At 38.2% G+C, this 14,579-nt stretch overlaps 2 protein-coding genes across 7 annotated transcripts; one reads left to right on the plus strand and one right to left on the minus strand.

Annotated features, from left to right (window-relative positions):
* Positions 1-232: 232 nt before the first annotated feature.
* LOC110065322 (maleylacetoacetate isomerase-like) lies at positions 233-8,711 on the minus strand. The gene is made up of 9 exons (XM_020772452.2): positions 8,590-8,711; positions 7,482-7,533; positions 6,666-6,733; positions 5,229-5,309; positions 3,678-3,758; positions 2,408-2,534; positions 2,158-2,210; positions 1,348-1,397; positions 233-820 (listed from the first exon to the last, which is right to left on the minus strand). The coding sequence occupies exons 1-9, from the start codon at positions 8,596-8,598 to the stop codon at positions 694-696; spliced, it is 648 nt and encodes a 215-aa protein (XP_020628111.2). The 5' UTR covers positions 8,599-8,711; the 3' UTR covers positions 233-693.
* Positions 8,712-8,753: 42 nt separating this feature from the next.
* Positions 8,754-14,160, plus strand: LOC110065429 (mitochondrial basic amino acids transporter-like). Of its 6 annotated transcripts, none has more exons than XM_089291556.1 (5): positions 8,754-8,936; positions 10,215-10,258; positions 10,905-10,991; positions 11,892-12,120; positions 13,515-14,160. In XM_089291556.1, the coding sequence occupies exons 1-5, from the start codon at positions 8,897-8,899 to the stop codon at positions 14,015-14,017; spliced, it is 903 nt and encodes a 300-aa protein (XP_089147682.1). In that variant the 5' UTR covers positions 8,754-8,896; the 3' UTR covers positions 14,018-14,160. The 6 variants fall into 6 exon arrangements, with proteins under 6 accessions (XP_089147682.1, XP_089147685.1, XP_089147687.1 ...); XM_089291559.1 differs by lacking the exon at positions 10,215-10,258 and adding an exon at positions 10,295-10,365; XM_089291558.1 differs by lacking the exon at positions 8,754-8,936 and adding an exon at positions 9,945-10,084.
* The last annotated feature ends 419 nt before the right edge of the window (positions 14,161-14,579 follow it).

Genomic DNA, 14,579 nt, shown 5'->3' on the forward strand with positions numbered 1-14,579 from the left:
CGAGGCCTTTGGCAGATCAGCTGAGTCTTTGAGAACATTTGGAGAAGTTCGACGAGAAAAAATTAACGGAAAATTACCTCCGTCTAAAAGCTTCTAAACCAATGATAATCCAGTTTTACGATGCAAAATCAAACAGCTAAATGACCAGGCAGGAGAACAGAACTTTGATTTGGTTAAGTAGACTGCGGTTATAACAAAAACAAAAGCAACAACAACAACAACAACAACAGTATCCCGACTGATGCCATCTTATTTATTATTCCAACACTGATACATTTGACCGAAAAAAGTCGGTTTGAGAGAGCCCTAGAATCTTCCTGCACTTTACCACCGTACAGCCGAACATCTCTCACTGCAGTTATTACTGCTTATTTAAGTTTACTTTTAAAAATAGCTGTGCCCCAATTTGAATATTCCCGCTACAATTTTAGAAGGAGATGTTTTCTTTACCCAAAAGTCCTACGTACAATGTATAGTGTAGAAGCTTCTTGAGTGATAGATTATTCTAATGCGACTTTCAGCGCAAATGTGTATAGACGCATGTGGGAATGTAGTCCTGAAACGTTCAGAAGAAATAACTGGGTATTTTTTTTCTGCTTTTACGAATTAAATATCTAAGATAGACAATTAAGCAAAGGAAAACAAACTAACTAAAAACGTTATTTTGTAAAGCGCTTCTGGGTTCTTTCGTAGTTATTCTCGCATTTCTTCTGGACAGTCAGGTTGTTTGAAAGGGTGCGCAGCTTTGAACGCCTCTAACTTTGTCAAATCCTCGTGTATTCTTGAAATGGTTGGAAACTGGGACATATCGACTTTAAACCTATCGCGGGAAAGACAAATTCAGCAGTGTTTCAAAATCTGATATGAGGCACCAAGCGAAGAGTCTATGAAACTGAAATACATCTCACTGAAAACAATTTAAATGCTTCCACATTTGCTGGAGAATAGTTTTCATTCGATCGTTACAACTGATCAATATTGTTAAAATCAGAGGCAACAAGAAAAGAACGGAAGAGATATGAAAAAGAATATCTAACCCAGCCAAAAAGGCATCAAATGCATTCATTTCTTCAGTCATGTATATGGTCGTTACGAGCAATGCTCAATTAAAGCATTTGCAGTAATTTAAGCAGTTGCAGTGTTCATAAGGACAGGACTACACCAATAAGCCGGCGCTTTACCTAAGTCACATTCAGGACCTCATGCACCACCCAAAATAAATGGTAACAATTGATGCATCTTGCAATATCTATCCCAGATATCTAGAGTTCAAGACCTACACCCAAGTTAATAAGCAGTTGAAATAAGCGAGACAGTACAAATCTACTGGTACTATAGTTTACTGACCTGTTTGCATTGAAGACCTGGGGTACCAGACACAAATCAGCCATAGATATCTGCCAACACAAAGAAACAAAGTTATACAGGCACTGTCGCTAAGATGGGATATAGACATTATTACCGCTGCTATCTTGTCGTTCAGAAGATGGGGTGGGGGGCGGGGGATAACAAACGAGTACGCTGCAACAGTCAACACTGGCATGTTTTCTGCCAATGTTGGACTGATAAGAGTCATAAAAAGTTTAGATTACAGACTAAAAAGTGTGTCCCAAATTGTTAACGAAAGTGGAGGCTTCGGCTTACAATACAGTGGAGCTTAACCTGTCTAAAATGGCTTGGATTCTCTTGTCCTGACTGAGTGTGCACCGATCAATACACTTGCTGTTATAGTAGGGTTCAATAGCTCATTTCCGAGTTGCCTTAGGCCTCTCTATCAAAGTGAGGCCTGGTGCACAACCATTCATATGTAATGACTTCAATTTGTATGTAAATAAAATCTCATTTTCATATGAAAGCATGGACACCAAGACTTGATTTGAGAAAAGGTTAAGGTAATTTGGAAATGGCCTATTGTATTCCATATCAGTAAAAGATCTTTAGATGCCTTGATCAACGTTTAAGCTTTTGTGTAGAGATTGGGTCAAATGCCCTTGGAAAATGCCAAGGTGTAGCTCCATGCACAAGAAGCTTCTTCACAATAATATGATGGTTTCTGCAGACTTGCTCAAAATACAGAATTGGTATGTACAATGAATATGCACATGTAGTCAATATTCCCAAGCACTGGACGAATCGTTTCAAAGTAACAAGCCTTACCTGATCTCCCACACAATATTTTCCTGATGTGTTCAGCAGGATCTTCTCCAAATCTATTTACAAAACACAACTTAGAGTGAAAATTAAATATTGTAAACCTAAATACACATAACTTTACAATACTATAAACCTTTAAAACTTAACCTGTAAAATGTTAAATATAGATTAAAAAATTACATGTACACAACTTAGAAGTTAAGAAAAAATGGGAATAAAAGATATCGAAGGGAAGACCTGAGTTTGCACTCACTATAAAATCCCTTGTTGATCCAGTGATGTCCCCACTCAGCTTTCCTCTCATCACCAAGGTACTCCAGGACAGAAAGGTTTTGGATCGGTTGTATTCCACTAGCTATGGTATGGCTGACTTGCCTTACCTGAAAAGAGATTTAAACAAGAAATTAAACATCAGCTAAGACAAAACAAATAGTTCAACAACATAATCAAGTTCTCTGCGCCATAAAGATTATTTGTACAATACTATTTATGAAATTAAAAGTTTTTCTGAAAACAAAGTCTGTCAACAACAAAATCTGCCATTGTCTGCCATATTCTCGGTTTTCACCAGTCATGTGATCAAAACTAAACATCGTAACCATTCAATAAATAAATTCAGCAATCTGGGATATGATAGATGATTGCTATATAAACAACCTCGTCAAGAAACAGGTTTCTGCTGTGTTTCATTCGCCCATTATTCGCAGAAGTGTGTCACCCAAATTAATTGAGCTTTGTATGGAGATGCCATGTTTGTGCCCTTTGGAGGGGCACAAACATGGCGGCAATAAAATAACAAAAACATCCGTCATTGAGTTTTGCTATTGAAACGAAAATTTTTACTCGAGCTCCAACACATTAAAATAAATGCTTCTTCTAGTGCAGGCACCATTTATTTCGCAAAAACTAAGGCGATAACTCATCTTTTGACCTACACAACAGTCTTTTCAGGCCGCCATTTTCATGTCGCACAACGCAAAAGCTTGGAGTGCTCCATTACAAAAAGAAGAACTCTGTAGAGCTAGAACATTGTTAAACATCACATTCCTTTCGGGTCTTTTATCTGATGAAACTAAAACCTCAGAAGGAAAGATTATTTCTAATTTTGGAATGTGACTAGATCACATGAAAAACAAGAATTGAGGTTGAACTACGGTGCCTGAAGAAGAGCAGTAAAACTGCTCAAAACATTGTGTTTTAAAAACATTTTAACCTCAGAAAAGTCCCATGCAGAACAAGGTTCACTTTATTTATTTTATTATGAAACTGTTCAGTTGATAATGGAAATATGTGACAAGGTTTTTGGTTTTATGGGGAGAACAACCCAAGAGGCCCACATTAGTCACGAGAGGAAAATGTGCATTTAAAAAAGGGCTGTGATTTTCATTTCCTTATGGCTCAGTTAACTTACAGGTCTATCAGTAATTGTGCACTATAAACAGGCAAACACACTTGTAAACAAACTAATAAAAAGAAAATTAGAATTAAAATAAATATACATGTCTATAAACAACCCTTTATACCAGGGCTCTTTTGTATGGATCATCTCTGGGAAATAGTGGAGGATCCGGTCTTGTCTCATCCAGATATTCCATAATACTCAGCTGCAAATATTGATCAATAAAGATTAATATGATAATGTAGCAAAGAGAGAAGAAAATTAAGCTCAGTTTTGTTATGGGCACATGTACATTATTTTTTAAAGACAGCCATAAGTAAAATAAATTTTAAACCCTTAGATTGCTCCATCAATTGTACACTAGCCATTACGTTAAAATGTGGGAGGCACGGTAGCGTCATGGTTGGTGCGCTCGTCTCTAGATCGAGCAGTCCGGGTTCGACCCCTGCCCGGGGACATTGTGCTGTGTTCTTGGGCAAGACACTTTACTCTCACAGTGCCTCTCTCCACCCAGGTGTATAAATGGGTACCAGCGAACTTAATGCTGGGGGTAACCCTGTGATGGACTAGCATCTCAGATCATCCAGGGGGAGGTAGAAATACTCTTAGTCACTTCATGCTACAGAAAGTTCAAACCGGGATAAGCTCTGGCGTGGTGGGCCATTTGGCTTGTATTCAGAGTTTAGCCATTAGGTTATTTAAAATAAAGAAACTAACAACTAAAAAATTAGTCAAATTCAAACAAATTAACACTTAGAAATGAAACATGTGTTCTTGATTGCTTAAATAGTTACAATAAATACTTTAGATAACTTTTATTAATAAATTATTACCGTTTGCTTATTGGGGACACTGTAATAAAACAAACAAATAAAAATGCAAATACAATGTAGAACTAAAACTACTCAGATTCTCATTGATCTGATGCAAGGCTGACCAGGGTGAGTTAGATATAATTTACACAATGGATCGGAGGCGAGAAGCTGAGCTTGCAACACTCAAGATGAAATCCAGATAGTGCTGAATTGATCCAGGGACCTCTAGATTTCAAATATAGCACCTTAAACCACTCAGCCAGATCTAGACCCACTCTACATTAAGGTGATAATTTGCACTGAACTGTCACACACGTCATTACTACACAAGATATCAAAATGTCTGTGGTAAGAACAATTAATATAGTGACAAAAAAGCCCCATGGCAACATTAACTGTGCCACTTATTTGTTCTTGCCACATTTTGACATCATCTGTGATCTATTACTGAGCAGACAAACAGCGACATGAAGTCTATTTACTCATTGATAAAGAACAATGTCTTATTGAATGAAGAACAAATAAATCAAACCATTTAATCAAATGAAAACCACAAAGAAAATATACATTATATTATACAGATGAATTTTACTCACTTGTCTAAAGATGAAGTCACTTTGAGACATTGATCGTGATGTTTTGACTGCTATACTGCTAGTCTTGATCAATGAGACTCCATCGTGAGACAAACAAGTAAAATTCATCTGTCCTATCTTACACCACAATGAATAATAGACACATCTTTAATGACACAAAATATATATTTATACCAACATTCTTGTACATCATCATTACAATATTGTTGTGTAACTCTAATTACCATAGTCTGTTAGTGTAACAAAATGAAACCAGTTACTTACAGAATCAGCCAATGTGTGGCCATCAATAACTAATGCAGGAACTTGACCCATGGGATTTAACTTCTTGTAGTCATCTGCCAGCTAGGGAAAGAAAATCCAAAAAACAAAACATATTATTAAACCACAGATGATTCAGAAGATCTTAAAGGGAAGATCCACAGGTCAAAAATGATTTGATCTACTGGTAAGCAGTTCTTTTCAAAGCTGGTTGGAAATCACTTGGGAAGCACTTTAAATGTAGGTATATCAATTGACATTATTAATTTGGCTGGTGGAAGCAATTAATTTGATGGCTTTGTTGTAGGTAATTTTTTTCTTCGGGTAAATTTGATTTTTACCTAGGTAATATTTTTTTAACTAGGTAATTTTAAAACAAATTTTTTTACCTGCATAAATTAAGTTTGGACCGAGGTGAGTCTGGGACCCAAAAAAGCAATAATTAGGAGAAAAAAAAGAAATTTTTTCAACTTGAGCTGTGTAGTCTAGTGGAGATCGAGATGGACATGTAATCTGAAGGTCTTGGGTTCAACACACGGTAGGTACTTGTAATTTCCTTCTTCCTTTGAAATTAATAATTAGATAGGAAAATAAGAAGAGGTAGGCGTAGAATAGGGAGATAGTGAAAGAGAAGAAGAAGTAGGTGGGAGCAGGGAGAGATGAAGAGAAGAGTAGGAAATGAGATTTTTCTCCTCCTTTTTTTATTTTTCTTTCCTTTTTAGAGCCCCCTAAAAGTACCAGGCCCCTATTTTTAACCACACCCCATAAATTAAAACCCTTTTTAGTTAGTTGACTGAAACAGAGTAAGAGAAAAATTACCTGGTTAAAAAAAAAAATACCTAGTTAAATAATAAATTTACCTAGTTGAAAAAAAATTACCTACTGAACATTTTTAACTGCAACAGCTTTACACAGCATTTTTTTTTTTAAATATGGCATTCCTATTCAGTAATACAGACCTGAACATGTGATATCCAGTTAGTGATAACTAAATGTAATAATATTGATTATATAATACACTCATGTACATGTACATGTCTGGAAAACTACACAATGTAGTCTTGACAGAGGTAAATCCGAGCATTTTGATTGGTTCTGTCAAGGTCCGGATTTTTCCATATGGACAATTTCCATACAAGTGGTTAATATTATGCTGCGTGCTTCTCTTATGGAAAGACAGCAAGTGTCACTGAGGAATTAATATACTGGCACTACGTTGTTTTGTACAGACCTCGCTGTGCTCGATCCACAACATCGGACCAATATTAATTCCCCAGTACAGCCCTCACCCTCAGTTAATAAGAGCATAAATATTGTCTACATTCAATATGCCTGCAAGGCATGCAAAAGTCAATACTTTGCATGTACTGTGTGCCTAATTTGCAAGTGAAACTAACTACCACATTTAATATTTTACAGCGTAAATTGAAACTCACTCACCTGTTGGCCACCATCTTTCAGCAAGTGAACTGGGTGTGTTTCATACTCAATTCCTTTCAAGGCTAGAGCTGAAGGCAAATGACATGCACCACTGAGTAGGTCAACCAATAGTGCAGTGAAGAGAAGATTACCAAGTAACAAAATCACAAGTATATGAGCAGACTAGATATTCTTTGGCAAAATTCTGACAATACAAAATATTAATATGTCGGAGTGGTGGTCGATCAAATCTTCTGCTTATTATGGAATTTCAGCTAGTAAATCAGAGTTGACTGCCTATTTTCGTTGTAGTTGATAATAACTTTACATGTAAGTACTATTAGTAGCATTATTATGAACATGACTTTGAATGAAGTCACAACCCAAGACATCATAATTTTTCATTAACAGAGAACTAAAACCAATTATACAGTATTGTAATAAAATTATCATATATAAGTACACTGAAACAAGTGTTATATAATGAATCACACATGCACAAGGTTGTGATGTAAAATTGAAAAGTCTCGCAGACCTTCTCATTATGCCTTGAAATATCAGTTAAAACTACTGTAGCTAGTCACTTTGCCATCTCTTCATCAATTCACCTAATATCTTCATCTCATTGTTCTAGTATCACTCATTTTGTTGTACAAGCAAAGGTACATGTACTTCCTATAGTTTAGACATTCTTTGGACAAAAATGCAGCACAATTACCATGAAAACACCCATCTACTTACAAGCGGTCACAAAACAGTGCACATGTAATTCAAACACCATAGCTTTTGTAAACTTATAAAAAATGGTTTCACCTCATCCATTCACAATGTACATACCTGTTCTAACCCTCCAAGAGCAGGAACTTCTGAAATAGGAGTACAACACTGGCTGTGAACAGGAGTCAAAATCAGTCAGTATCATTGAGTTTCTTAGTACAAAAGTAAAAACTTAATATTTAGATTGACTTGGAAAACCTGATCATCACAAAAGAAATATTAAGAATTAAATTGTTTCATGACCAAGGAAATCTGCTAGCCTCACATTATTTCATGAAGCCTGATCCATGTGGTGAATCAGCATATTTAGAAATCCCATGATATATCAAAAGGCGCAATCATCAACTACGATCCTTTCACAGAGACAAGTTCATTGAGCTTAAGCCAGACAATGAAGCCTATAGAAACTCGTTTTATTGTAGAACCATCAAAGAATGGAACTCATGATTGCCTAGCTAGCAGTGTTTTTGATATAACAAAAACTTCATTATTTAAGATAGCACTTTATTTAACATAATTAAATTATAGCTACAGGGGGCAGTAAATCTGTACTGCACTGGCCAAACAGCTATTTCAGCCAATACCACCGTCTTGACAATTGCGACTTTTGAACTGCTAGTGATAGTCCCTTATTTCATTTTGGTCTGTGGCAACACACGGAATCTCACAGTTGTAGTCCCATTATTTGCAAGTCAGTGATCAGATCGAATAACCTCTTCTCAAGTTGAAAATCGGAAATGAGCACCCATGCCGTCTTCAAAAATATGATTAACTCGGGGAAAAGTCTGCACTGAAGCTAGTCCTGAACAAAACAAAAGGGGGATTTGGGATATCATCAAAGAACAGAGAACAAAGGACACCGACTACTGGTTCAGTAGAGAACCTGCTGCCGTTTTATACTCAAAAGGTGAGAGAAAAAAAAGGCACTATAAACCACGAGCAGTCTCGTATCCCCCTTCCCTGGATCCGTAGAGGATCAACCCATCGATCGAAGGAAACTTCGAAATAGGAAACGGGAGAGAAACGCGAGAAATGGCTCCGCCTCCAGTTTACCAAATCAGTCCTCCTGTACAGTCCTTATGATTTACGACAACATTTACTTTGTTATTCAATTCTGGGTATCAGAGCTTTAAATAGCATAAATGAATGATATAAATATCAAGTTTACCTTGGACATTTCGCTGCACAACAATTCCAGGATTCGGCCCAGGGAACAGAGATAGTGTCAGACAAAAATACCCCAGGCGTTCCGGACTATAAGTAACCAGGCCTTGGCGGCCAGGCCAAAAGAACCTCGTTCTCAAGTCTCTCTCGTCTCACGTGGTTAGTACTTTATGTAAGACTACGTATAACGCAGCCTCTCAAATAGTTGGAGGGTGTTGGAGGGGTCAGTTGAAGAGGAGTTGAGTGTGGTCCAGTACTGCGACTTAATGTGATTACTGTGGAAAGAGATATGATGAGGATTTCTTTGAACAATGGAAATTGCACGAGAGTTCATTGCTGGTTGGTTTGCAGGTAAGAGCTCCTTCTTCGGCCATCAATCTTTCAGACAAGGACGACGACCGGCGAGGAAATTACCTGAAAAGGTAACAGCAGCGCCACTAGAAGTACGCTGCATACCCGCCCAAAAGGACTTAAAAGTCTAAGTTTTGCCCAGCAAATTACCATTATCGTAGTGATAACGACTATGAACCTGCCAGTTTTGTAAAATGGTAGCACGGCGGCGGGGGTGCAGATAGTGAATGAAAGGGTGGAAGGGCGAGTATTTCTCTCTTTCTGTTCTGTTCCTTCCCCTTTTTTCAAACTTTTTTCCTACATGGCCCAGCCACTTACCACAACTAGCATTTGCTTGTTCTGAGTGGCTGTGCTCTCTCTATCTGGAATAAGTATAAATTTACTAGCGTTCTTTCGCAAATGCCATTCTCTGATTGCCTTAACGCTACTCGCTGTCTATTCTATTTTAGAATAAATCTGCTAGCGTTCTATCACGAATGCCATTCTCTAATTGGTTATGCTACTCACTATCTATTCTGTTGTAGGTAGTGAGTAGCGTGCTAGTGTGCGCATGCGCTAGTTATGAAAGTGACGGCCGCTTCTTTGCATTTTCAAAGTGTCTGTGTAGAGGATTTAGATCAAGTTTTGAATGGCTAGACTGGTAGATTTATACTAAAACAATTAGATTATTCTCTCTCGATTTCTACGTGTGGTAGTTCATTTGGGCTCCGCCCTCATCAACTATCATGCGATAGCAATCTCAAGCTCATAATCTAATTGTTTAGTAGCCTAGCAGTGTGCAGTTGTTAACAAAATGATCGCCCTTCTTTGTATTTTGAACATGAGAGTGAAGAGATTTAAGATAAAATTTTGAACAACTTGTAGATTTATGCTCACACAATTAGATTATTTGCTCTTGATTTCTATGTAACAGTTAAATTATGAGCTCGAGATTTCTATCACACATAGAAATTGAGAGTGAGTAATCTAATTGTCTTAGTATAAATCTACAAGTCGTTCAAAACTTTATAGATCTGAATCCTCTTCACAGACACTTCGAAGATGCAACGAAGCGGCTGTCATTTTGTTAACTAGCACATATACTGATATGCTACTCACTATCTAAAACAGAACAGATGATGAGTAGCATAGCCAATCAGGGAACAGCAGTGAGTAGCGTAGCCAATCAACAACAACAAAAACAGTAATTATAGTCTGACAGTTAATTTATATATTATTTCACCTTTATACGAGAACAGCAGATTTCTTACTGAGTAGTTTTTGATCTGTACATTGTAGGTTGTGCAGGAGTTGTTGTTTCACAGCCAATGGATACTGTGAAGGTACATTGTAATTGCTGCACTCACCATTTTTTTTAGGACAATGACATGATTGATCCTTGGAAATGAGGCTAGTGTGAGAAGACACTGCTGTTATGAACTCTCACGGGGTGTGTGCACATGCATGACAGAAATACAGAGCTAGGCAAGGCTGTCCTGAAATGGAGGTGATGTAACCTTGTTGCCGGAGGCGACGTTTCCTTTAAATAGTACTAAGAATCAAGAATCAAGTTGGAAGGCGAGGATTATCATTAGTCATAGTGGTTAGGATTAGCATTAGTCATGTTCAGACCAGAACCAGGATTTTGGTTCTAGGTTTTGGAATTTGTCCAGAGTGTCAGATGTTCAGTCACCAATGACCGAAAACATGGTGTCTCTGGGATTGAAATTGAGTGAGGTAATTGATATAATGACGTCAGTGAGCATGTTCCTGCTGCTTCCTTCCCTTCTATCACTGTCATACCCTCAGTGGCCAGATTTCAGGTGTCACATATTTTTTTAGTTGTATCAAGATGGGTTTGTTTTGTGTAAACATTCTTTGTTTAGGGTTTTCTTGTACTCCAGTAGAGGCATCCCAGGTGATATATATCACCGTGCACTTCAGTTACTAATAGAAATTGTTCCAACAGTAAGTTTTCCTTGCTCGCAGGTGAGAATGCAAGTTTTGAATGTGGGAACCAAGCAAGGTGCAGGCAATTCATTCTCATGCTTTTTCAACATAGTGAAACATGAAACGGTGAGTTACATGTTCTTGATTGCAGCCAGTATTTCCTCTATCAACTGCCAGAGTGCTTGAATGTGTCAAGTCGTATTCATGACAATTCAATCTTTGAAACAGGGTGACCATGTTTTTGTCAAATAATGTAAAGCAAGAGAGTGTAAAGGGTAAGAAAGTTAGTTTAATGGATCAATACCGGTTTTGGAAATCCCAGGAGAGTCTAAATGTGATGTAGATTTTGCTCGTGAACACGGAAACATTCGCACAACATGTGTTGTGACAGAATCCGCGGGAGGACTTGGCACCATGTCTAAAAGAAAAAAGACTTGAGAGGGACTAACTTCAGAATAAAAGCAGTGTAATATTATGATGGACTAACTCTATTGCCCTTCATGATCATGCTCTCTTGTGTAGAGCAATGAGGATAATCAGAAGCACACATACATCTATATAATGGACCTGAATAAAACATCTACCTCAGTTTTATTGTCTTTGAATATTAAAAGTGAGCTATGGAAAAATGAGAGCATGTTTGGGAGCACTACAGACACTTGAACAATGCAAGCTTTAGACAAGAGTTTCCATTGCAGGACAGCTAAATGGAGCAAATACTATTTCCATGTTTTTTTTTATTGAAAACTTTGTATTGCAGCACTCTATTTTAAATAATCCTTTCACATAAATTGTGCATGTATATCAATGAAGATGGGTTCAGAAGGGGGCGAATTCTCCCCTTTCTGGAGCAGCAAAACAGGACCTGCCTTAATTACCCTCCCCCCCTGCCATTTGAAGGGCCATCTCAATTCCCCACCCCCCCCCCCAACCCCTTTTTCCCTCCTTTCTAGTACCTCTGGGTCCTTCGCTGTGTGTTGAACAGTGACTGTGCACAGTTTTAAAACATGTTTTGTTGCCCATTAGGTGTTTGGTTTGTTTAAAGGGATGGCACCACCTCTAGCTGCCGTGGCCCTACAGAATGCCATAATATTTGGAGTGTATGGTAATGTGATAACCATGTTATCTGCTAAGGAGGATGAGAAGACATCACTATCTCATGTTTGCATTGCTGGAGCTGCCTCAGGCGCAGCTCAGGTCTGGGTGGTGTGTCCCATAGAACTTATTAAGATTAAACTACAAATGCAAACTGAAGGTGAGTGATTCCTTTAAATACTATTTAACCGCTTTATGTTCTGCTGAAAACATAGTTAGTAAGCTCTCACTCTAGGGGCTACCAAGATATGTCCCACCCTAAATAGAATTTATTTGGGAGCAGGGATGGCGCAGTGTAGAGGAAGTGTTCTGCTCACTGGCCTCTCACCAACGTGGCCTGGGTTTTATTTCGGTTTGATGCCATATGTTGTTCTCTGGATACCCCAATTTCCCTTCCTCCTATGTTTTCCATGTCTTGCCTTGTAACAGGTCCTGCACGAAAACCAGCTATGGCTAATTTTCCTTCCTCTCTAAATATGGCAATATTCATTTACTTATTTTTCTTTTATTGAGCTGCTCAAGTCTAGTTTGAAAATAAGTTGTATGTAGATGGTGCCTTCTTTTAAGGTGTAATAATGATATTTCTGTGAAATACATGTAACAAAAATTAGAAACTTGGTTTCGTCAACTAAAAGAATAATGACTTACAATTGGTTTACATCATGTAAATCATTGGTACCTTATCAGGGTTGCCACAGATCAGGAAATGGTCAGGGAAAGAAAAAATTCATCAAGGTCAGAAAAAATTAACATTTTGAAGAAAAGTCAGGGAAAATTGAAATAACTTAACATGGCTGATGTAGTACCATTGTAAGCTGGAAGAAACATTTGGGGTCACTGTGATCACAACGATATTTTTACTCCATGAAGGAAAATTTGTTGAAAACTTATCAGTTCCAATGAAAGAGTGGAAAGGACGGATGTAAAGTGAGGCTAGAAGCCGCTATTATATCTGACATTTTGGCAACCATGTTATCGTAACTTTCGAAATAATAGCGAGGCAAGCGCAGGTTGCATGAAACATGCGATGGTCACGTCGCCCTCACCAGACAAATTACAAATACCTTGTTACTTCAGCGGTTGCAGAGAATAGAGCAAAGTCCTACGTGTAGTTTCTACAACAACCTAATGTTGAAGCAAGTGTTTCTATACAACCGGGTTTAAGATAAGAGAGGGAAAAAGACGAAACGTTGCCATTTGTAGCTGTATCATCTGATATTACTCAGTAACCTTGTCCCAGGGTGTCCAGGAAGTAATGAAATTCTGGGAGCGAGGCACATGTGGCAGTCAACTTTGCCGCGTAAAACTATCCTGCTTACTGTGTTTGTCCTTCTCTGGAACGAGGAACGCATGCGCATTCCAGAGAGAACGGCCAGCTATCGTCTGCACTATTTTATGACCTTCCCCAAAGTACAATTTTTGACAATTAAACGATTTGCTTCTCCATAGTTTTTGCTGTTGTTTTTTGTTTGCTTGTTGTTGTTGTATTTTTCTGTTGTTGCTTGTCGATGTTAATTTTCTTAAGATCATTGTATAACTTTTTTTTACCGGCAGTGAAGCGAACCACTTCCACACGCTACCGTGGTGCCATAGACTGCATTCGCAAGATTTACAGCACATCTGGAAGCAGGGGGCTTTTTCAGGGAATAACCCCGCTCCTTTTCCGAGATATCCCTGGCTATGTCACCTACTTTGGATCATACGAAATCCTACTAGATTTACTGGCACAGAAAAAGTCACGTACTGAAGTAGGACCGCTGGCCACAGTTTTTGCAGGCGGTTTTGCCGGCATGATCGCTTGGGCTTCGACTTTTCCGTTTGACGTGATAAAGTCGCGCATGCAAGCGGATGGAAATGGTGGAACTTTCCTGTACAAAGGAGCAATTGATTGTTTTGTAAAAAACTACAAGACAAGCGGCCTAAGAGGTTTATTCTCCGGCCTTGGACCTACTCTACTGCGAGCCTTTCCCACTAATGCAGTCATTTTCTATGTGTATAGCTTGGTTTCGGATTTGTTTAAAGAGAGCCCTTTAACATTGACTACAGACATGGACTGAAAAATCAGTCGATACAAAGATATTTTTTGAAATATATGATTCCTTTGTTTTTAAATTTACGCTACGTCTTATCAGTTTCAACAGACCCCTCAAGCATGTAATGCTTTTATTCTCATCGTGTTCAAATAAAGGATCTTACTTACTTTCTGGTTATTAAATTTTTAAGGTGTGCAGGACGCGCTCACCCTGCGAGCAGAGCCTGTTTTATCTCCCGTTTGCTCTATCTTTCATTACAAAGCATATCTACCGTAAGAGAAGGCTCTGCTTGCGGGGTGGAAGTGCTAAGCAGCAGAAAAAAAAATTAGCTCAGTATAATTTCTATCACAACCGGGGAAAGCAGTGCCAGTTGAAGGAGAGCTTCATCAAAACACTGCAAAACGTTTCTTACTTCGTTTCTTACTAATCAAAACTGGCGTGCGAGTACTCTGAACTCTGAATATGTTTAACATCCCGCTTTAATACGGTAACGTTTGGAAAGCATCCTATTCAGTTAAGAATCTTGGGCTGGCCTTATGGCACCGTCTAGCTAAGGATACAAGAAATATAACCAATCTGAATCATT

Source organism: Orbicella faveolata, unplaced genomic scaffold (genome assembly GCF_042242905.1).
Source record: "Orbicella faveolata isolate gen_17 unplaced genomic scaffold, um_ofav_v1 contig_24, whole genome shotgun sequence".
NCBI lineage: Eukaryota > Metazoa > Cnidaria > Anthozoa > Scleractinia > Merulinidae > Orbicella > Orbicella faveolata.